The 25,800-nt window shown below is 39.2% G+C and overlaps 1 protein-coding gene across 1 annotated transcript in view; it reads left to right on the top strand.

The window, feature by feature from the left end:
* TAFA3 (TAFA chemokine like family member 3) overlaps positions 1–25,800 on the top strand; it is a 436,707-nt gene that overhangs the window by 327,224 nt on the left and 83,683 nt on the right. Inside the window, exon 3 of the mRNA XM_088454427.1 lies at positions 24,477–24,626. Within this exon, the coding sequence (XP_088310553.1) occupies positions 24,477–24,626 (150 nt within the window). The remainder of the gene's footprint in view (positions 1–24,476; positions 24,627–25,800) is intronic.

Here is a 25,800-nt window from a genome sequence, read left to right as displayed (position 1 = left end):
TGAAAATTTAATTCATCAGATGTATAGGATATGCATTATTGTGGACAGAAGTAGAACCTAAATGAGATACACAATACAGTACAGTATATTGATTGTTCTGACTGTTGACCTAAGATATTTGTCTGAGCACATGGAAAAGGTGCGAAGTCTTACAAAAACACCTTAAGCAGATGTAAAAATGATGTCAAAATTCAGAACTTCCTTGGATAAATTATGAGTTTCTGTTTAGATCATACTGAAGCCAATAACACCTCCACTTATTATAAATTAGGATATTATGCTTCTAAATTCAACATAATGTGCACAATTGTCTTTTGGTACTGAAGAGGTTAACAAAACCCATTATAGTTGTGTTAAGGTTACCATTTCTGATGAGTTCACTACTGACTGTACTGCGTTTTAGATGTCCTGGGTTTTACATAAATAAAAGGTAGTGGTAATTACTTAACATTTTCTGCCTTTATCATCTCAATTACATCTTTTCATTCCACAGACCCGACACCTTAATTGGCTGAAATGTCATTGGCTGCCCTTGAACACAGGCCTGGGGCCAGTGTGCTACACTCCTACACACTGAAAGTCATACACTTCTTAAGGGAAAGTCTTCCTCGGGGGAAATCTTCAACTCAATTGAAGGCTGCCACTTAAACTAAGGGCTAAATTTGTAGCGTAACAGTCTGGCTGAAATTGGACCTAGCAATTCTGTGGATGCTGTCTTTAATTAATTTGAAATCAATGTGTTAGTCATGCATTCTACTGTTATAGCAATTTAATATGTGAGAGCACTATGTTCGTTATTTTTTAAGTTTTACTGGTCTGATATCTGTGCTCATATAGAAAGCATACATTTTGTGCAGATGGCGGAATTGCTAAATAAATGTGTTACTATGATTTGTGCTTATTAGTTTTCTGTCATAAAAAGAAAAGATGGAAAGTAAATATAAGATTTCAATTCAGTCATTCCAGGGAACTGTGGTGACTTGCAGTTTTTTTACCACCAAATTTAATATCATAATAGACTGTGTGAAACCTATGGCATGTATGAAAATTATTAAAAAAATATTTCATGAAACAGATAAATATAACAATAGTTTCTGCCACCTCACTGCAGATGAGCAGTAGAACAGCCACTTTATTTTATTTGTCTATTATTTTTCCTTGGTATGTGTATATTGCATCTTTGATAATATTAAATACAAAATTAAACATGTTTTGTATTTAATATTATTGTCCCTTTACAGCCAGCATCTGAAACCGCCAAAGATGTGGCAGCTTGAAAAGCCCCACTTAGTAGTTTTACGATCTTTTTTATGAAGCTTGCTATGATCAATCACCCTCCCTGGGTCATCACAACAATTCTTTAAATATTTTTCAGCATGGCTACCAACCTAACTATTTTATCCGTTGACATCCCCACCATCATCTTTGGTGATTTCAACATCCCAAATGATTATACACATTCTCTTATATCTCCCTCTAATCAATTACTCTCACTAGCCTCATCTTTGGGCAGCACCTACTGTTTTACTACACTTATAGTTGTGTCCACTGCCTTGATTATTTATTTTGTACAGTTTATCATCTTTTTAAAAAACCTTCTCCTTTCTCAGACTACATGGTTTCTGGCTACTTGATTTGTGAAAAAAGCAAAGCAAAACTGCAGCAGACACTCTTTTGTAGTTAAATTATATATATATATATATATATATATATATATATATGCATATTACGTACACACACTAACTGCCAGTTAGAACATTTGTCTAAAATACAATAATACAATATTCCCTCTTTGATTTTTGTTGTCTATTGTATGGAATGACTCCACTCTAAAGGCGCACATCCACTAGCAGATATTAATGGATGACTGAACAATAACAATATCATTATCGTTCAGTCGTCCATTAATTGTGCATGAATCGGGCACTAAAATGTCGGAAACGACCTGCGATGCGCGCTCCCGCTGGTCGTTTCCGACATCAATCATCGCCCAAACATGCTGGTCAATCTGCCAATAACGACAGATTGACCATGTTCGGGGATGATGGAGGGTGCCTACACTGAATGACTAATCATTCAGTGTATGCACTGCAGGGTATGGGGAACGACGGTGCGATTATGATGTCGTAATTGTACTGTCATTTCCTCATCTGCTAGTAGATGTGCAGCATAAAGGCGGGTATCCACTTGCGGATTAAAATGAGCGATTGAACAATAACGATATCGTTATCGTTCAATCACTCATTAATCGTGCACAAATCGGGCATGAAAATGTCGGAAACGTCCAGCTGGTTGATTCCGACATCAATCTTCGCCTGAACATGCTGGTCAATCTGCCGATAACGACAGATAGACAATGTTCAGGGATGAGGGAGGGTGCCTACACTGAACGTCATATCATTCAGTGCAGGCATTGCAGGGGAAGAGGAACAACTGTACGATTACATTGTTGTAATCGTACTGTCATTCCACTATTTGCTAGTGGATGCGTACCTTGAGTGCCTGATTCAATTAGAGGTGAAAAAGCCGCTATCAGCAAAAAGGTTTCGCCTATTGCTGCTTTTTGCCTGTTTGCATCTTATCTCCAAATACAATTCCTGGACCAATTCGCCTAAGCGGAAACTCAATGCACTGAAACAGGCACAAAAGTTTCTCCAATGAATGGCAAGCGGAAAAAAGTGAAAAATCTCTATTTTGGGGTGCTAATGTGTGGAAATGATTCAGAACCCTTTGGACACCCCCCAAAGGGACAAATCAGCAAAAAAATGTAAAATAAAACATTAGAACACCCCAAAAAAGACATGTCATTTTTCGGGCAAAAGTGAAAAAAGTGGCACACAAGGATAAAAAGTAGCGAAATAGGTTTCTTCGGGGGGCTGAATGAATAGGACAGGTGTTTTTAGGATTGCAGGTGCATGCAGCAGATGGATTTTTCACATTTTTAAAAACTTCACTTTAGAGACACAAAAATATACAAGCACCATTTTTCAAGCACCCTAAATTTGACTGGACTATTTATTTTCCACAAAAAAAAATGTTTTCTATCATTCTTCACCACTTGTACAAAAAGTGCTTCTACAAAGTTTTTAACACAACTTAAGGACATAAAGTACTTGTATTAGGGCTAATAGTACACATCTGTAATGATTTCCAGTGTCAGTGCATCTTATTATGGGATTGGGATTCCCCCAATCTATTCAGTTCTTTCCACCTGTTATGCATTCGCCTATTTGCGTTTTTGCCTTTTCTGCAATTGAATACGGTGAATTGCGGGGATGTGCATGCCGCAAATTCGCTTCTCAAATAGGCGAATGCAGTGGAAAGTACAATAGGCGAAAAGTTTCCAACTTGTCGATTCTAATTGAATACGGGCCTATGTCTGTTGCAAGCATTAGTGTTATAGCATAAATCACGAGGTGTACTTACAGCAAAAGTTACAGTATTTATTGGTATAATAAATGAAGCACACATTGATGAATCTGAAATGTATATATTCAATATGTATAATGTATAAAACAGAATTTCAGATGTATGTGAACATGAACAGAATATTTATGAAGAGTATCAAATGCAGAACGTCCCTTGCAGAGCATAATGTAGGTAAATGAATGTCCCAACGCAATAAGCACTCCTTAATTAGCAGACGTGGTAAAGGTAGAAAGTCACAGTATAATATCAGCACAAACAGAGTCCAGGTAAATACAATGATTGATACTGGCCCAGAGCCCCTCAGTGTATTCGGCAAGAGACCCCAAGTTAAGTCTAGCACAGTTCTTACCACTTTAGGCAGATGCCGATGGGTGAATAGATGTTGGTCATGATGCAGACTAGACAGGATGTAGATTATCTGAATAATGGAGCAATGTATCAAAGGATATAACACAAATGTCAGCCAACAGGGAAATAGCTTTGCAGATGCGGCATTATACGACACCTCCAACTCAGGCTGGAATGGACAATAGACGCTGAACACCTGGAAGCCAGACTGGAAACAGGAACAGCGATGGCCAACCGGGTGCCGGCCCAGAGTCCGGAGTAGGCCCTGTCAGGAAACAGAACCAGGGATGGTAGTACTGTAAATTGTAACCAGGAACTGAACCAGGAAACATAGCAACTGTATCCAGTGAGTATAGCACAGTAACCATTAATTATAGCAGCTACATCCGGAGCCTGAACCAGAGCATATAGAGACTGCAAAGATTAATTCGATATTCAACACTTGTATATTTGTTAGAGACTGATTATGAATCTGTATACAAAATGCTATGACGCAGAGAACACAGATTTTTTCAAGTCAAGGTCCAATGTGCTTCGTATACAGATTCAGTCGCACACAGAAAGCCATGTGTCACATATCACTTGCCTGCACCAGGCATTCATGAATCATAGAATATTGAGACTAGCTGTATATAAGAGTTTTTTTATACATATAAAAACATTTACTAAAAAATGAAAAGTCAGTATTGATATCATATTACACTTGGTTAATTATTTTTTAATATCCATTATTCTGTATGTATTGGCACATGCACAATTTAACTCTTTTGTATTGTGTTTGTAATTGGTATTACTATTATTAAATGTTGAGATGTAATAAGGAGTATTTTTGTAATCTAGTCTATTGATCCACAAACCCAGCATGGCTCACAAAATGGCTGTCCTTGCTAAATAGGGAATACAGTAGGTGTGCATCAAAATGAACAATTATGCTTTATTGATTACACTGTCAGACGACAAATAAAAATCAATTATAGATAGTAATAGAAAAGGTCCACTGAACAAGGTTGAAAATATAATTTCTTGACCCTTTAAAAAATTACTGGAAGCACATTATTTTTACTGACATATTATTGAAATCTAAGCTGTATTAAAAACTGACGGCCTGATTCAGGTCCAGACGGTATTGTACAGCCACAGGAAGTGGCTGTAGAAAACTGTCCAGCAAATATTAATATACTGCAGGAGACGTCTATAGAAAACAGATGCCTCCTGACACTCCCTCAGATCACCATTGTGACCAGCTTTAGCTCACTCAGGTTGGCACCAGTGAGACCAGGAAATCTACATCCACCGACGCAGACCCTGGCATTGGCACAGGCAGTAATAGCATAGACACACTATTAGCTCTTTGTTGAGAAAGCCCATCAGCGAAATGTGGGGGTCTCAGCGATGCACAACTGAACCTCCATCAGCATTTGGAAGCACCCTTGGGAACAATGATTGCCTGTATACACAGCACCCACAGTAAGGTACTGTCCTTCTCTTCTCAGACACTCTCGTCTTACACACCAGTCTTTCTGAGCAGCTCCCCTATTAAAGCAGAAGTGAATCTCTACTTTTATTATTTTTTGCACAATCTGTTTTTATTGAAATCAGCAATATTAAACAGTAGTGGATTAAAAATAATATACATAACATATACAGGACATGACGATGATAAACATTGGAATATGAAGAAAAAAGGGTCTCTAGACTATATAAACCATAGCCATGACATTTACTGGTTGTGGTCTAACTAGGGGGGGTCTAGCGGGACTCATGCCCTGGGTGCCATGGCAGGCCCAGCAGAGGGGGGCACCGCCAACCAGGTCATCGTACCCACACGACCTGCCACCATTGCACCATGACCGGGGACTGTAACGAGCAGGAAACTGTGCTTGCTGGTGCTGGCTGGGCTGAATGTAGGTAGAGCTGCAGCGGAAGCACGCAGCCCCTCCCAGGAAGTCTTCCCATTATTCTGCATTCTAAGAGCTTCCGTAGCGCCAGGGTGACAGTTAGTGATTTCTCCTTCCCCAACACTCTCTCCGCTCTGGAGCCCCACTGCAGATGTGTATTAGTGTGTGGTGCCGGTGGGGGGGACTGGGGGGATGACTTTTAATAATAAATGATGACAGCGTTGTATTTATTTGGCTGGCAGCATTTGTGTGAAAGAGGTGTGTGTCTGTGTAGGCTTTGTCAGGGTGTATGTATCTGTGTCAGTGTGTATGTATCTGTGTCAGTGTGTATGTATCTGTGTCAGTATGAGTGTGACTGTGTCAGTGTGTGTCTGTGTCCATCGAATACAGATCAAATATATATATATAAGTACAGTCCACCTCTTACATTCCTGCTAATACAGCGGGGTAAATTTACTAAAATGGGAGTTCTATTAAGAAGTGATGTTGCCCATAGCAACCAGTCAGATTCCAGGTATTATCTTCTAGAAGGTGCTAGATAAATGAGAAGTAGAATGTGATTGGTTGCTATGGGCAACATTACTTCTTAATAGAACTCCAATCTTAGTAAATTTACCCCAGCATGTTTCTTTGTATCTGAAGTTTGCACTGCCACTATTATATTTGTGATAACAAAAGGAAATAGCATTTGTACTAAATTCTTTGGCAGTAACCACTTATGACAGATGCATGTTTCAAGTATTATACGTATGAGGATCATATTCAATGCTTGATAGAACCATATTTACTGGGTTGTAGATATGTATACATTTTAGGATTTGTTTAACTATGAGTATTCTGTGTTATATGCGAAACAGCGCATTTCTTTACATCTGTTACAATCAAGTGTAACATGTGTTGCAATTTTGCATTCTAATACTTCCTTTAACATAAACTGTGAGATATGGTATTTGTCCTACTGGCAAAGAATTGTTTATGTTACGCTGCTGATATGACTTGGTAGCAATCTATAAAAAAAATTTGGGATTGACCGAGTATGATATTTGATTTATCACCACACAAGTATATCTATAGTTCACCATTTTCTTCCAACTAGTATAACTACATGAGAGATTATATTAATTTACTAATATTTAATACTTATTTTATTCAGTGAATCTCTTGGACACCACGTGTGTCCACATTACTATTCAATTGATATAGAAGGACATTGTTCCTTTACCTTTATATGCATATATTATTAAAAGTCATGTTTTAAAATAACAAATGTTTTTCAGATAAGAGTGCACCCATACAGGAGTTGTTTTTTTTCTATCCTGTTCTCTTTCAGGATGGATCCTTGCAGCAGCGGCTCCAGAGTTGGGGCTGCAGCACAGTCCAAAATTCAAATAGGGGAGCTACACCAACTGCCAGTGAGTCCCGGCCAGTGATGTCTGGCAGCATTTGGAAGGGCAGTTAGTGTGACTCCCCTATTTGAAGTTTGGACTGGCTGCAGCCCCACCTCTGGAGTGCCACTGGATCCTTGTTATATGTGTACACCAGTCACCACTAACCTTTGTCACATAGGATTACCGTAGTTGTTTGTCTTACATCTTTCTCTGAATGGCTCCTGTGCAGAATCTACTGTGTTTCCTTTTTAACAATGCATATGCAGTAAGAATAGTCATACAAATAGACATTTGCATATGCAGGACATTAATATGGGTACCACCAACTGCATGTGACAGTGTGACATCTGCAATGCTAAAATACAGGGACTCAGAGCTAGTGAGCCACAGTAGAGCTACAACATGTGTTGGGACAAACACTCCATTCCCTTCTTTAGCCACTAAACTCTGCCTGGCCAGCGTCTGAGCAGCTAGTCACTGACTCTGCGCTGGGTTATTTTAGTACAAGGGGGATTTTTCAGTGCTTAGCTGATGCAGATTCAGTGGATCACCCACCAGGCAGCTAAAGATTATGGGGTTTAGTTACTAAGTAGTGTTAGGAGACAGAGAGAAAAGCGATAAGAAAGTGATAAGGTGCCAGCCAATCAGCCCCCAACTGCCATCTCACAGGCTGTGTTTGAAAAATGACAGTTGGGAGCTGATTGGCTGGCACCTTATCACTTTTCACTCTGTCTCCTAACACTGCTTAGTAACTACACCCCTATGTCACCTAAAAGGTAGCATGTTGCACTGGTCCTACCGAAATCAGGGTGTGTCTGGGAACACCTGGCACACAATGTGGACACACATACTTTACGAATAGAATTATTTTTCGGTATAAACATTTTTTTTTTTCCAGTGTAAATTGACTGATACAGGAAACATGACTGTCTTAGGCATTTGAATACATTGTGACAATTTTCAGTACAGTTGCTCATATAATGCCACCTGTCTTCTCCATCTACAATATCAAAGTATACTTCTGATACAGTCGGTGTGTGTTTGCTTTTTGCATATTTATTGACAGAAATAAATATAAGATATGCCACAAAAGTACAAACTGAAATCCAGATGCTACAAACACACACTAAATTATATCTAAATGATACCTAGTAAATTGTGTTTGAGGTAAGAGCAGATTGAAGGCCACATGTCGCAGAATTATATGATTTAGCTTTAAAACTGCTAGGCAAAAAAGGAGAAAAATACGCAAGAACAATCTAATTTCAATGTCTATATATATGTTGGTGATTAAATAACTGCCCCAGTTATTTACAAAAGTATATTTTAGAGATATTGTTGTTTTTTTCCTTTGATAAAAATCTGTATTAATAAATCAAGCAACATAGTATACGCAAATAATTAAATTAAATAAGGCTATAGACTGCAGATATATGCCGTGAACTAGCCAGCAGTACTGTTGATGACTGTGCTATGTGCAAACTCTACATAGATTGTTTCTAGTAAACAGTGGCATGGGGACCATTGATTGTCCAGCTCTTCTCTGCTTCTTTAGAAAATATTGATAGTGATAGGTCATTACAACAGAGCATACATTTTTTTCCTTAAAATTTTTTTTCTAAGATACCACATCTCTCGTAGAGGTATATTTACTGAAAGTTGATTTCAATCATTTTTAATTGATGTGTTTCTGGGGCTAAATCATATATTTACTAACACTTCTAAAATCAAATCAAATGTGTGATTCAGCCCCGCAGTCACAACATCGATTTAAAATCCACTATAATCCACCTTTACTAAAAAAATCACCTAGAGCTTTCAACCACCACCTAAATGGTTGTCTATGGTCTAAAATACCACATCATGTCATCTATGAAACACAATATATATATATATATATATATATATATATATATAAATAATCGAAAGAACAAAAAGGTGGCACTCCAAGTCTTGTTTAGAAAGGTGATAAACTGGTGCTTTAATCGATGTTTCGGGGTCCAGACCCCTTCCTCAGGACACACAACAGTGACAAAGAACTGTGCAAACTTAAATAGCTAACATGCAGAACTCACCCTCCTCCTCTGCCGCATACCTCCCAACATGACCTTCTTCAGGAGGGACACAATGCCCTGGTCCTGGACTTCCCTGGTCATTTATGATTAGTGGCAGATCCAGAGGCGGGGCTGCAGCATGGTCCAAAGTTCAAATAGGGGAGTCACACCAACTGCCAGTGAGTCCCAGCCAGTGATGTTTGGCAGTGTGTGAAATGACAGTTGGTGTGGCTCCCCTATTTGAATTTTGAACTGTGCTGCAGCCCCACCTCTCACCAGGGAAGTCCAGGTCCAGAGCATTGTGTCCCTCCTGGAGAGGGTTATGTTGGGAGGCATGCTGCCGTGACATCGGAAGTGACTACAGCACAGTCAGGGCCCAGGGGGAGGGAGCAAACTGGCAAGCCTGACAACTTCCTATGTGTATATCATCATGGGAACCACAGTGAACAGTGCTCCACAGTGCATACTAACAACAAACAACATGTAACATATTCTTATACAGTGCATCTAAATCATAAGCTGGAGTGTTTTAGAAAAAAATACATATAAAACAATACAAAAAAATACTATGTGACACAGATGCTCCAAATTACATAATAATATAAAATAAAACATCCCCACTATGTAGCATCCATCATGCAACAAACTAAAATCCAGTGAACCTTATTAAAATACAGTAGACAAAATGACTGCTGTCTTGTGTAAACTATAACATGAATAGTACATATTACATGAAAACACATAATATTTAGATACAGTATCATACATACCTCCCAACTGTCCCAATTTTTGTGGGACAGTCCCATTTTTTGGGAGCTGTCCCGCCCGCGGGCTGCAGTGTCCTGCGGGCGAGGGGGAGGTTGTGAGGGAGATCTACTCACCGTTGCTGTGCTTTTTACGCACACAGCGGTGAGCTTGCCGCGCTGTGCGTGCACCACACCCGTCTAAGGATCCATGCTGTCGGCGGTCTGCCAGCTCCGACAGGGCTGGGCACGCCCATCAGTGTGATGACGCTGGGACGTCCGGCGGGCGACGCCCACCCTCCTGACTACTAACCACAAGCTGCAGAGAGCTGTGGGGGACCTAGCAATACAAAAGACGCTCGGCCACGCCCCCAACCGTTGCCTGACTGCAAGTGGCAGAGTTTTATTCTCTGCTTTCCCGGGGCTGGCTGTAACCATGCGGTATACTTGGGTGATCTACCTGGCATTTAGGATTTTAGATTGAGATTGCAGGTAATAACTAATGGTGTAAAAGGGTCAACCATGTATTTAAAAGGAACAAGGTATTGAAAATTAAAAATTCCAAAAAAATTTAGATGAAGGATGTTCATGTTTTTAATTTTTGTAATTTTCAATACCTTGTTCCTTTTAAATACATGTGTATATATATATATATATATATAGATATAGATTATTTTATATATATAGATATATATACATAGATAAATATATATATATATAGATATAGATCAGTGGGTGTAACAAGGCACGCCCACTGGGTGTATAAGACATGCCCACAAACAGTAAGCCATGCCCCTGCCAGGCCCGCCGCAGCTCATTGACCCTCTTTACAAAATACAAATGTTGGGAGGTATGCAACATATCTATCTATCTATCTATCTATCTATCTATCTATCACACACATTAGTGTATAATATTATTGTACACCAGCCCACTGGCAAAGTTCCACCCCAGCCCTTGTGAATTCCTAAACTCCATTCCTATATGGCCTGTAAGTAAATCCTGAATATGGGATGTAGTTATGAGACTAGTGGTCGCAATGCTGCCGGTCTCAATACCGACAGGGGAATCCCGACAAGGGACTTAAGAAAGGTGCTGAAAATACAGACGCCTATCTTAATCCAGACACCGGAATGCCATCCCGAACGAGCTAAGTCCTCCATGCTCTTAGCATTATCTGCAGGGGGGGGGCTTAGGTTTAGGGAGTGTAGCAGGGTGAGGGTTAAGTTTTGGGGGGTGAGGTTAGGCACCCCTAGGGGGGAGTGATAGGGTTAGGCACCCCTATGGGGGAGAGAAAGGGTTAGGCACCACGGGGGGGTTAGGGTTAGGCACAAAGGGGTGAGGGTTAGGTTTAGGCATGAAGGGGGGAGACAAGTTTAGGCACTAACAGGTAGGATTAGAGTGCGGGGTGAGGAGGGTTAGGATACAAGAAGGGAGGGTTAGGGGGGTAAGGGGGAGGGTAAGTATACTTACCTGACCCCTGTTGGGATACCAACCATCGGCATGCCGCTGTCAGTTTTCTGATAGGAGGCATCCTGACAGCCGGCATTACATACCCATTCCCTGAATATAATGGAGTGATGTGCTGTGAGTCAGTATCCCAGTGATTGCTGTTCCTCCATATCTGATATGCTAGGAGTATGGCACCATGCTCCCAGTCTGACAGAGGAGATTGGCTATACATAAGGCAAGGAGCAGGCAGTGTGGCAGAAACTGGAGGTAGGGGGACACCTGGGCACTCAAGATTTCTGCTGGGCCTGCTTTATAAATCAGCAAGGTAGAGAGTTGTTTGTGTTGTAGTTGTTTGTGATGAGAAACTATTACATGTCTCATATAGGACTCCCATATTAAGAAAAATACAACAAAGACACACATGTGAATGTAAAAACTTGGACCTGTACATTTTTATTTTTTGACAGACTGCATTAATTTGCTTCTTGCAGGAAGGAACTAGTAACGTAAATAGAGGTACTATGTATAGGAGAGCAGATTAATTTGTATACTATACAGCAGGGAAGATTTGAGATGGGATAATTAATGCTTTGTTAGGTCAAAATGCAAAGTTCTGTCTGTGGTTTAAAATAGCATTTCTTTTTAATGCCTTTATGTATGCAAGCCCTAAAAGTAATGGATAAATGCATCCATTGTCTGATGTGCACAGGGAAAGATAAAATGACCAAGCTTTTTTATCAGTTCCATATTATTATAACAAATCCTCACCTGGAGATTGACCACTGAGTGTATGTATGCATGGAACTCATCCAGACACATTTAGAAGGCTCCATCTTTGCCTGGGATTTAAAATTAACACATAACAACTGAGCTGGCTGCTCCATGCCAAGTGAGTAACCATGTGCTTGCCCAACAGCTTCCAGATGTTGCATTTTGGATGCAGCTGTGATGCAAGTTTATGTTTCTCCTGGGTAATTGCATTGCTCTCACAATGCTAGTTTGTGCATGACTGGAATATAATTACAAGTGATAGTGCCTATATTCCTCCAGTATATAGCAATGAATGGATGCAGAATATTTAATATATATGAAGTCAATTATACCTAAGGACAATTCTTTATATACCGTGTCGCTGCAAGAAACATCAAATGTTGTTTTGCAGTGCTATATTATAAATTAATCTTTGTTGCAGCACAATTAATTTGACATATAGATAAATAGATAGATAGATAGATAGATAGATAGATAGTCCCTGATTGCAATGCCTACACAATAGCTGCATATCTGCACCAAGTAGGAAAAAAGGGCAATTGCCCCCCACCCCAAAACCCAAATCCCTATTTAGTTTTTAGATTAGGTTGATGCTTCCTTGTATGCTGAACACAACGGGACTGATGCAGAGTTAAACGTACACCTTTCTGGCATGTAAAGACCTACAATGTACCTCACAAGATATAGGGAAGGATACATCAAGTATTGCAAATACATTGTGATACATACCGCCCCTATTTGCCTTCATTATGGCATTTTTATCACTGGTATGCAGGTATACTTACAGTACTGCCGGGACAGTCCTTCCCATATAGAGATGTCCTGGCGAGGCAAAAGACCTTGTTCTAGACCTTGTGGAACTCAGGGTGAAAGTTTCTTTTGGCACCCCCCCCAAAAAAAAAAACACTCACAAATCAAAGAGGGCATTCTTCTGCGAACACCTAAGGCGCGCATCCTCTCAAAAAGGGGATGTGGCTTCATGGCACAGCAAAAAGTGTATCTGCTGCTGCAGTGTGCTGCTGCTCCACCCTCTCCCGCGGCCGCTCCCAGAATACCATGCAAAACAATGAGTGGCCATCATAGCGATGGAGCTGAGGTGGTCTCAGATGGCGCCGCCGCGGTGGTTTCAGATGGCGGTGCTGTAGCAGACCACCGCAGGTGGGCACTTTCTAATTAGATGGCACCTGCAGGGACATTGTTGCCGCGCCCTCAGGCCATGTGCCCCGAGAAATAGCCCTGCCTGCCCACCCCTAGACCCACCACTATATACAGTACTTATTGAGTGATTACATAGATATTTGCTCAGCTTGGGACTGGTTCAATTAGTCGGGGCACGTGAGAGGGGTGCTGCAGTGCTAAGTGGTTAGGAATCCCTAGTCTATCGGGTGATTACATATACGGCTGCCGCACCTGGGAACCTTTATTTTAAGATGGATTATCTGCTAATTAAACAGCTTTTTTTCTCTTGCTGGTCTCATAATATGTTTCTGGGACTTTAGTTCCATACCACAGATTATAATTTTCAAAATGGACAATCCTGTGAGGCTATATCTCAAATATATATATATATCTTTTAAGCGTGATGAACTATTTTTAAAAGGCTACACATTAAATTATTTTGTAAGAATATACGAGGGCTGAAGTAATGAGACTGATTTTTTTTATTCTGAATCAGATGACTCCACAGTAGCGTCCTTCAAATTCAATAAATTTTTTGCAGCATTTCAACAATGATTCAAAGATGTGCAGTAGACTGTTTTGTGACATTACTTTTAGTGTTGCAGCTGTGACATTTTTCACTTCATCATCTGTTGAGAACTTCTTACTATGCAGTTGTTTTTTCAGTGTTGGAAATGCCCTGCGCAAGTAATAATAATAATAATAATAATAAAAATTATAACAACAACAACAACAATAAAATGCTTTTTAATACTCTGAATTAAAGTGATGGCTACTGTCAAAGTTATGTATCTTTTCCTAAATGTGTTCCCCCTCCCCTCTTACAGATGTGTCCTCATATATGTAATATATGCTGTAGTCACACCAAATACCCCAACTTAGCGCCATGGAACCCTCTTAAAATGTGCAATTTACGAGGGCTGATTGAAAACTAACAAGACTGATTTTTTTATTCAGGATCAGATGACTTTTCTTTTTCAGAGTAGCGTCCTTCACATTCAACACATTTTTTGCAGCGTTTCAACAATGATTCAAAGACGTGCAGTAGACTATTTTGTGACATCACTTTTAGTGTTGCAGCTGTGGAATTTTTAACTTCATCATCTTTTGAGAACTTCTTTCTACGCAGTTGTTTTTTCAGGGTTGGGAATGCCCAGAAATCACAGGGCGCTAAGTGCGGGCTATATGGAGGGTGTTCCAGTGCTGTCCCATTAATATCAGTCAGTGCTGCCAATGCAACAGCAGCAACATGTGGTCAGGTATTTATTGTTTTGGAGCAAAAACCACTGTTTCTTCAGCAAATTGGTACAATGCGGTACCGCAGCACAGCTAATTGTTTCTCCACCATAGGATTGCCTTAACATTTCATGAATTTCATTTCCACTTTTTCTAAGTTTAAAACATATTTCAATCACACATCTCTGACGTAATCTCACAGACACGTCTTCCTCATCCTCCGTGATGAAACATAGGAAGATCTTCCACTCGCTGTCACCAAACAAAGAAGACTATGGCAGTCCTATCACAGGTTCAGACACATCGATGTATGAGCTTCACAGTAACCAGCATAGCGTTGCCACGTCTACCTATGGGGCAGAAAAACAGAGGCAATCAGCCCTCGTATACTGTATACATATGTGTGTTATATTGTGTTTGTGTTTTACAATTGATATTAAATTGATATTAATATAATTATTACTATTATTATTATTCTTTTTATTATTATTAGGAATGTTTCTTGACACTGACCTACTAGTGTTATATAACATAATTTTATATATTTTTTATTAGTGCAGTTTCACACCTTTTTCTTTTTTCTTGTGTTTAGTTTGGATTTTTCACTAATTCTAATTTTAAACTAGCTGCTGTATTTTTACTTTTCATTATATGTGTTTACACATGTGTTGATTAGTTTTTTATTATACATTTAAAAAATATTTTAGCACCTTCTAAAAGATAATAACTAGAATCTGATTGGTTGCTATGGGCAACATCTCTACTTCTATAAACCTGCACTTTAGTAAATATAGTCAAACGTATACATTAGATATTATTAATATTATTCATTGTTATACCAAAACATGTTAGGGCTGAATCAGAGTCACAATCAAGTCTATTAATAAAACTGAATCTCCACCTGTATCAGAGTTGGCCATATCTTTGACAGCACTGCCAATATGAATCCACTTATAAAAGCCGCCATCTGAATCAGCCCTACAACATTACCCAAACCCTACATCTGATGTCAAATGGGTAAAAATGGGCTGTTAGAAAAGACTAGATAGCAAAGGAAAATAAACATTAAAAGGAAAAAAAAAGTTAATAAATACAACGCAGTTTATTCAAGTTAAGGAAAAAAAACAAGATTCCTCACATAGTGCTGCCTTAGGCATGTGTCATTAAATGTAAATACAGCCATGACTGTGTCCAAGACAAGAGCCACTGTTAGGTAAATATACGATTTTAATCTAAGTATATTTAGTATCACTGCAATTTCAAGTCCTCGTTGCTCATAGTAAGAATTTTTCTCTCTTTGTGCTTTTCACTTTTAAATATTTAATCTATCTTTGTAATATATGGTCAGAATGGTTTTTCCTTGATGTTTAATGAATCAAGAGTCTTTTTATACCATGCACACTTCTGCTGCTTTTTAACTGGTGGGTGACTGTATATATATATTTATATATATATATATATATCTATACAAGTCCACTATCTATGTGGTCTGCATCTGAAATAAAATATGTTCTTTCCAGCTATGCCCCCCCAGCAAACATTAAATTGGTAATTTCACTTAAGAATCCATGCACTGTGGCTATCAACACATCAGCATACATACTAATTTTGTGTTTTTTAAAGCATTTCAAATACATATTTATTATTTTATATAATTTTGTATGAAAATTTATGTCTGTTATAATGACCACTTCACAGGCACCCACACAGAATTAGTCTGTAACTGACAGGCTTCTATTACATTAAAAAATAAAAACAACCATTATTATCAAGAACCAAATAGACTAAATTAATGAAAGATAAAAATTGGAAAAATATATCCATAAAAATGTCAAACCTCTACAGCCAAATATACACCTCATTCCACATTTGTCTGCAAAATCTTGCACAGAATTGCATTCATATAGTGAAGCAGAAGCATAACCTCAAGATAGTGTCCCTGATTAGCAATGTACATACAGTAGTAAGAGAAAGACAATTGCTCCAAACTGAAGCACTGCATGATATACCATTAGATGGGATGCGGTCATAATACTGACCACAGGGATTCTGGGAATTCAGAGTGCCGGTGCCGGAACCCCGACATCTGACAGTATCCCAACCACCGGCATCCCGAAGGTAAGTATTAGGGTTAGGGGGAAGGTTAGCATAAGGGATAAGGGTTAGGGTTAGTCTCTAGGGGGAGGGTTAGACACTAAGAGGGGAAGGGTTAGGTTTTAGGCGTGGGAAGGGGGAGATTAGGTTTAGGCACTAGGGGAAGTTAGTTTTAGGCACCAGGAAGGGAGGGTTAAGGTTAGGGAGAGGGGGAGGGTTAGGATACTGACCAACAGGTGTCTGTAACCTAACCATGTTGGGATGCCGGCATATGGATCCTGACTGCTGGAATCCCAAATGCTTGTATCCCGTACCCAACCCCAATAGATGGGTGGCCAGCTTGGTCACTTTAGGCCAAACTGTCAACAAATTGCTTTGCAAGTGTTCGCATAAATGCTCTCCAATTCTGCTGAACATTTCACTACATTTTAGAGAACCAATAAAATACACTGTTTAGCCAATCTCATATAATCGACCAGTTCTGATTGGCTTACTGGCTAGTAAATACATAGGCGTGCTGAACAGAGATCAACTCATTTGCCATTGAGAAAAATTGTTGTCTGTCTCAAAGTATTTTTTTCTTTTAATTGCCGTATAGGGCCGTATTCATTTAGCCGCAAAAAGTCCCGTCCTTTCGCCTGCCGTACTTTCTGCCTACATCGCGTGTTTTTGAAGAAAACACTTTTCGTGCACGTGGCCGCTTTTCTCCCTATTCAATTCCAAAGGTCGCAAAAACGCATCCCAGCGAAACTCAAACAGGCGAAAAGTGCTGTCAGATTTGGGGAAATCAGCCTGACCCCCCCCAAAAGATGCACTGACATGGTGGATCAATATGGATACACCCGAATAGCCCTGCTGAAGGTATTAGTTGTGCTTAAATGCTCTCAATAGCTGCTCTTTAGCGTCTTTGCACAAGTGGTGAAGAATAGCATTTAACAGTTTTTTTGGTAAAAATAAGTAGTCCCAGCAAACTCGGGGTACATGAAAACGGGTGCAAGCATGGTTAAAAATCGCTGAAGTGAGGTTTTCAATTTTTTGAAAAATGCACCTTCAGCAAACACCTGTAATAAAAAAAATGCCTGGGGCATACTTGGGGACCCCCTGGAATCTATTTCACTAGTTTTTAAGTCTGTCCCCCAACTTTGAACTTTTTCGCCCCCAAAACGAAAGTACTTTTTTGGGGTGATCTAAAGTTTTTCATTATACTTTTTTTGACAGTTTGACTGTCCCAAGGCTGCAAGGGTGTACTTTGCACCTCAAACCCCTAATTTTGCACTTTTTTTGCCTGCATTCAGAGGCAAATCATTTCTGCTGGTTACACGGCACAGACTATTCGCGCCTTTGCAATTGAATATGGAGATAAGTTCTCGCCTAGCGAAATTATGGCATCGGTGGAAACTTTTCGCCGAAAGCGACTTATCGCGGCTAATTGAATATGGCCCATAGATTGTGTTGTTCCAAAAATAGAAGTCTTCACTTTAATATTAGAGAACATCCTTGCCAAAATAATATATAATAATTATTTTAGTAATTATATGGAAAATTATTATAAACATTTTATAAATGGGTATACAACATGTGATGCCCTGGGGATGGCCCTTGGCTGGCATTTTTTTGGGGTGCCTTGCTTCTTGGATGTGAACCCCTTAATGTTAGGGACGCCAGTATAGAGGAGCCTTGACGATTGGCCTGGCGCTTATTCATATATTTGCAAATGTATGTAACTAATACCTCTAAATCTCTATTATCATGTAGGATTTAAGTATTGTTTTTGCTGCAGTGTGCTGGGGGCAAATCTTTTTTTTTCCGTGTTCAGTGTAAACCCCGCCCTTTACAAGCACCTGTGTTATGCAATTAGCTGATTTGAGCAACTACCATATATATTTATTTTTTCTTAGTATGGCACCCTGCAGCTAGTATTGCTGTGGCACTCAAGGCACTGCTGCACTTCCGGTTGCTGGCACCCTCGCCCACTATGTTCGAAGTCATGTGCAAAGGGAGGGAGGCCAGCACTGGGTACTGTTAAGCTCTGTTATGACTCTGATTTTAACATTTGAAATCTTTGTGCATTATTGTAGCCCCTGCCAGTCTCTCAAATTTGCCTTAATACTTTGTACCCTGCCCTTTCCCACCCTGTGTTTCAGCTAGAGGGAAATTTGTTTTTTTTACTTTTCAGACTGTTGTGTTTGATATATCTTTGACTGTTCCCTTTGTTGACCTGTCCACACACTCAATTATTGTATACCTAACCGCCAAGTTTACTGAAGATTACCTGAATCAAAGCTTTGCAATAGCAAATAATAACTAGTTGATTGCTCTATTTGTACAGTTTTTCTTGTGGGTCTACTACTGTATATATTTATTGTCCAATACTCTAATGGAGATGTAAAAAAATTATATGTGCACAAGATCCTGCATCTTTGTGGGTGGGACTTGGTGGGGGATCTGTATCTCTATTTATTATTACTGCATTTTTCAGTAAGTTCTAATAGCTATAATTAAAAAAAAAATCATGTATGTATTTATACAGGTTGAGTCTCCCATATCCAAACACTTGGGACCAGGGGTATTTTAGATATCATAATATTCCGTATTTTGGAATATTTGCATACCATAATGAAAATGGGACCCAAATCTAAATACAGAATACAGTTATGTTCTATATACACCTATAATCGCGACCATCACCAGGCCGCTCACAAAAGCTGTGGGTGGTCAACCACAGCATAGCGAGCGGCCTGCAGGCCGGAAAAAAAAATCCCCACCCTGATTCAGAGCGAGCGCTTGCAAACAGTGAGCGGCTCTGAATCAGGTCCATTGAACCATCAGAAAGCAAAGGTTTCACATTCTCAGTCATGCTAAAAATATTCTGTATTTCGGAATATTCCATATTTCTGAATATTTGGATATGGGAGACTCAACCTGTACCATCAAAGTCATAGAAATAAATGAATTTTCGCCAGTGAATCTACACTGTCTGAGTGTTATTTGCAATGAGAATATAAGATGCAAGAATACTCGTAGCTGATGTAGACCACTAAATTGAGTCCCAGTCTTAAATAATGTTGAGAAAATCACATGCACTGTTCTGTAAGCCAATCTGTCCCGTCAATGTACGTTAAAGTACAGTGTGTAGCATTCAATGCTGATTTTCTAGCTAGAACATTTTTGCTTCAGAAAAGGATAATATACACAGTTCAGAGTTTGCAGTAAAAGACCAGTCCAAATTATGAAGGCAGGTGCTGACAGCAGTTAGTTCAGACTCCAGGGGCGAAAGAGAGAATTGAAAGAATCTGTTACAATCTGAACTTCTGATTCTAGCTTATGTAAAAAGTAATATATATGTTAAATATTTGAATAAAGTCCGCTGACAGTCACCATCTGTTGAATAGTAGTATAACATACAAGCCATGGAATAATTGGGTTATGGTGGCAATGTAATAAAAAAAAAACTGCATTGGTAGCAAAAAAATTGGTTGCTGCTACAGTACTTGTATAAATGAACTTTGTTAATTTCTTTGAAGTGCATAGAACTTTAGAAGAGTAAACATTGCTGACACATGGAGATGCTCACCCAGTGGGTTACATAACCTACAACAGGGATGAGGTTAAGTAAGGTTGATTACACACAACAGAAGTTCTTATAATCTGACTATATTGCGAGTTTCGGCAGACTGTTTAGTAGTAGCAATTAGACAAGAATAGCTAAAATACACGACAGAATTGGACACAGTAAAAGCAGATATACTGGAAATACTGGTAAAACAATGATCAAAAATATTACAGCATTGATATGATCTGTTGTAAAACATTTATTTAAATTGTTGAAATATTACATTTTGCTAATTGCATATGAGTAATCACATCCTTGCCATTTCTCTTGGGAGTAAATTTACTAAAAGTCGATTTTGGATCTAGTTTAAAATCGACTCAAATTGACCGATTATCGACTCCTGTGTGTCTATTAAAATTAGTGTATTTACTAAGAATAATTTTTTGGTTCTATTATGAAATAGTTGGTGATGTGATTTCTATCTGAAGTTCTAAATCTGGTGAATTCACACTCAATAGATGCTAAAATCAACTATTAATCGACTCAAAATTGACTTCATTAGACAAATGCATACCTAGTGGCCAAAACATGTTGCATGCACTGTAAGACCCCACACACATAAAAACGCTGAAAACTGCCCTAGCTAACGGAGTGTGTAGTTTTTGGATAGATAAGCAAGGTGTTGGCAGGAGAAAGCAGATTATTTGGGTAGGTAACAGTTGTATTGAATGGTGAAAGTTGTCTTCTCTAATTGTCCGTCCTTTTCTGTGAGGTTGAATTCTGTTTTATTTTGCTTTAAAGGCTGTTTATTTTAAGGTCTTGTCAATGTTTCTGTGTGTGTGTGTGTGTGTGTCTGTGTGTGTGTTGAGTGTGAGTAGTGGTGGTGTAACAATAGTTTGTGTTGTAAACATGTTTGTTTATCTTATGTTAAGTGTACTTAAGTGTTTTAAATGGAGGGAAACAGGAGGATGCAGAGAGTGGAGGATAGGGAGGAGGCTGAGACTGATGAAACTATGCAGGGGGAGGAGCAGGAATCCCAGTCAGATGATGACAGTTCTGCTGGCAAAACTAATGCAAGACACAATGTCCGTTTTTCCTTTGAAGAGAATCTGGCCTTAGTGTCTTTTTTTGTTTCTAGCTATGGATGACTATATGGATGGCTTGCAGCAAGCACAATAGGCAGGCATAAAAGCCAAATGTAGCAGGTTGACTGTGATATGCTCATCACTTTCCCAGACACTGACTGAAAGAAGCCAATTGTAAGGATAGTAAAAACAAAAAGCAGCTTGTGCAGGCCGGATACGGCATGTGACCGTGCACTTGCTGAAATTGAGTCTTCTTAACGAGGTCATACAGCATCATTATGTTGGAATGGCTGAGGCAGAACATCTGTATGATCTCGCCAGCAGAAAATGCATTGAGGTTTAACCAACCACGGAAGAACCTAGGCCTGCATAGACTCTGGGGTACCTCAATAAGCTGCTGAGGTTCCTCTCTTTGTTACTCCTGGGTCTCTTCAATCAGGTGGTGACTGGCATAATACAGGAAAACACACAGCATTGCACAGCCTTGAGTTGCCATGATGAATACAGCCAGAGTGCACCACATGGTTGTGTCCCTTTTTATAGGCATCATAATGAGGCTTCAGCCAATTGCACATGGTTTAGAATTAAACAGACCTGTTTCAGATGTGTCTATTTATTTGAAGTCAATTTACAAATCGACTGTTAGTAAATAAGGGTTTGGTATAGAACTCTATGTTAAAGAACTGATGGTTTGGACAATGGGCCTGATTCAGACCCACTCGTGAGCGGCTGTCAGCTGGCAAGTGGGTCGATGTTCTGCACTGAGCATGCGCACGACGGAGGGAGCTCCGTCGTGCGCATGCGCCAGACGCGACGAGCGAAGGACTTTCCTTCGCTCGTTGTGTCTGATCAAAGGGGGCGTGCTGTCGATGTTGATTGACAGCACGCCCCCTTTGGTGGGCTTGCCGGGGGCGTGCCTCCCTGACGGGGGCGTTCCCAAGGGAACGCCTACCGTCAGAAGCCAGCCCACTGACATCACTAGTGATGTCAGTGGGAGTGATTTTGGCTCTGATAGAGACAAAATCACTCCGGGCCTTGCGGTTGAAAACCTCAACCGCAGGCTCCGGCTCGCAGTTTCAATGGTCGCGATGGTCAAGACCATCGCAGCCATCAAACTGCACGCTCGTATAGACTGTGGGTGGTGACCCACAGCTATACAAGCGTCCAGGAGGACGCTCCATAGTTATGGAGGACGGCCCTCATTCAGAGCGTGCGCTCTGCTCAGAGCATACGGCTCTGAATGAGGGCCAATGTTCTATCTAAGTCTAAAGTCTGTTTTCAGTGGATTTTGAGTTAATTTTGCAAGTACTGTAGGAAATACCCCATTTTAAAAATCAACTGGAAATCGACTGAAAATCAAAATTGACTCTTAGTAAATTTACCCCTAGTGTGTTTTCTAGTCAGAAAGGTCTATTGTCTTCATTCAGTAAACTATTTGCTTGTTTTACTGCATCTTAAGTACAGTATTTACCAATTTGCACACAATCAGAAGGAAAGTGCTTGCACAAGGAATTTTTGAATTGCATGCACCATTGTATCCTCTCAACCTACAGCACTGCTGCCCAAATCAACATGATCTTTATGCTATCATTTTTCGTCCTACAAAGAATGGTTCATTACTACAGTAGAATGGTTTATTAACTAATCAAGGAACAAATCCATGATTGGTCTATATTTTTATTTGCCTACATATACTGTACACTGGTGTGATATGTCTCTGTATAAAACAAGTCAGTATACAAAACTCAGAAACAGAAATAAAATTAATTTGTATAAACATACAATATGCACGTTAGGATGTAATTGTAAAATACAAATAACATGCAATATTGCCTTGTTTAAATGACGTATCAAATTTAAAATTATATATCTAATATAAGATCTGTCGCTTTGTTTAAACTGTGACCTCGACAGATTGGAATAGAATTTTCGTTACTTAATTCTGCCTTTCATTAGAATTCCTACATTATATTTATTATTATAGTTTTATGTCTCCTAACATCTGAGGCTTCCGTTAAATAACTGGCAAAGAGGCTCTCTTCTGTTTAAATGCTCTCCTGTCTTAATTTGTAATGTGGATCAGAACCTAAAGAGCCTGACAGACTCATAGTGTGCACTGTTTGCTGTGCTTTCCTTATGCTATCATAGGTCATCATTATTTTATGGAACAGAGGGAACACACTGCAAGAATGTTAATGACAGGAAAATCAGATCATAAAATGAAGGCACGCTTCCTGATCTGAATGCCGGAGTGTGAGATGAAGGGTGAATTTACTACTGGGTCAAACAAAACATAAAATCAGCTTATAATTGCACTTAGTTTATCACCATAGAATCCAGTTTACATCTAATGTCTCAGTTTTAAATTATGTTTCTTTCATATAGTCACACACATGGAGAAGGAGCTCACTGACAGTGTAAAGATCATATTAGCATAACAATATAACAAACAAAAATATTAGTTAACTCTTTCTGTTATTTTCAAAGAATATATATTGCATAAATGTTCAGTTAAAGTCGTTTTATACTCAAGAAGACCTCACTCAAGAATACAGCTGAATATCTAAAAATCAAACTTGATCATAATGAAACTAAAAACACCAGTAATGAACATAGTAAAATATTACCTTTGAATGCAAAAGACTAGTCTCAGGGCACAAAAAGCAGTATTTTAGTTACAGACAACTAAAAACTATATAGAGATTAGTTTGCAGTTGGTGACCAATGCCCAGAGTTTGATGACCAGGAGATCAAGTGCTTTCAACTTGGAAACCAAATGTAATGTATCCACCAGTGGTGACTCCAGAGGTGGGGCTGCAGTGCAGTCCAACATTCAAATAGGGGAGCAACACTAACTGCCAACCCAAACATTGCTGGCTGGGACTCACTGGCTTTCCTATTTGAATTTTGGTCTGTGCTGCAGTTGGAACCACCACTGGTACCCACCATACAAATACAAGGTGTAGTAAGTGGATGCCATATCTGCTTAGTCATCAATCAATGACTCGAGTAAACAATAAAAAGCAACAGACAATACCCTACCCTGTACTGCACATAATATGCTTATCAGCCCAGCTCTACTCTGACATATTGTTTGAATATTTTAGTGCAAGTAATAGTTTCCCAGCCATTGTCACTACTCCATCTCATGTACAATGATTTGCTTTACTTCTGTGCATTGATTACCTTATAGATGCAGAACCGTTTCCTGATTTATTGAATTTCCCTTGTATTTTGCTCTTGCAGTTCACGTGGAACCTGGCACATGTGAAGTGATCGCTGCTCACAGATGCTGCAATAAGAACAAGATCGAGGAACGGTCACAGACAGTAAAATGCTCCTGTTTCCCTGGACAAGTTGCAGGGACGACAAGAGCAGCTCCATCATGTGTAGATGGTAAGCAGTGTATTCTGCTAACATATCTGTGGCTCTTTCGGAATATGTAGTTTTGTTGGTGAAATACGATTTATATCAGTTTGTGGATTAGTTATAAAATGAAGGGATGACATCAGAAACCCTTACACTGACTCTTAATAGCCTGATTGCTTAATAAAGGATTTATCTGTAGACTGACAAATAAAAGCCAACTGTATAATCATCATTTTTTTTCTCTCTATATTAAAGCATAATGAGATTGTAAGCTATTGAAGTAGGTTCCTTGTCAATCACTGACACATTTAATTGTATATGCTCTCTTTTGTACAGTCTTCTGAAGCTACATCATTAGGCAGATATTTTATTTTTTTATTAGAATGCTCAGGGGTTTGTATTTAATTTATGGCACAATTGGGTACAAGCATCAGTGCTTAGCTGTACATTGGGATGAACAAAATTTTCCGGACTTCCTCATTCTGCATTTTGGCACAAAATCTTGTACTTTTCTCTGATATATTTTAGGCTGAAGGGTCCCCATTCATGGCCTAAACACACCATACAGCAGAATAGACTGATAAGTGTGGTGTTAATTCTACACACAGGTTATAAATTCCACTAAATGCAAATATATCAGTTCAGTGTTGAACGGCATTCAGTAGTGTGGCAAAGCAAAAACAGAGCTTAAATACTCTAGAACAGGCTATTTCCACCAGGGGCCCATGCCTGCTAGAGTAGGGCCCAGATAATTAATACACATTCAGGGGTCGCATAGTATTTTCCATTAATTTTTTTTCAAAGGAGGCTTGGTCATGCATCCTTATTTGGCCATGCCTCCTTTAGTTCTTGGACCCCGCTGCTGGCTCAACAGAGCTCTGCAAACAGCCTGTTCATTTTCAATCCTTAGTAAATCCATTGTATCAACAGTATAAGAAAAGATATTAAAATTTAATACATGTAATATAACTTAAACATGTAAAGAAAAGAGATTTTATTTTAATGTGTTTTAGCATACATATAACTAGATAAATGAGAAATGCCCAATCCTGATCTGTATAACTAGAGATGTGCACTGACCCCTGTGTTTTGTTTTTGGTAAAGCCATCCTCAAATGTATTGGTTTTGGCAAAACCACCCTCATGTGTTTTGCTTTGGATTTGTTTTTGGATTTCTTTAAAATTGATAAGAACAGCTAAAA

Source organism: Taudactylus pleione, unplaced genomic scaffold, assembly GCF_031769625.1.
Source record: "Taudactylus pleione unplaced genomic scaffold, aTauple2 ptg000615l, whole genome shotgun sequence".
Taxonomy (NCBI): domain Eukaryota; kingdom Metazoa; phylum Chordata; class Amphibia; order Anura; family Myobatrachidae; genus Taudactylus; species Taudactylus pleione.
The sequence above is the reverse complement of the archived record's forward strand: the minus strand, read 5'-3'. Positions and strand labels throughout refer to the sequence as shown.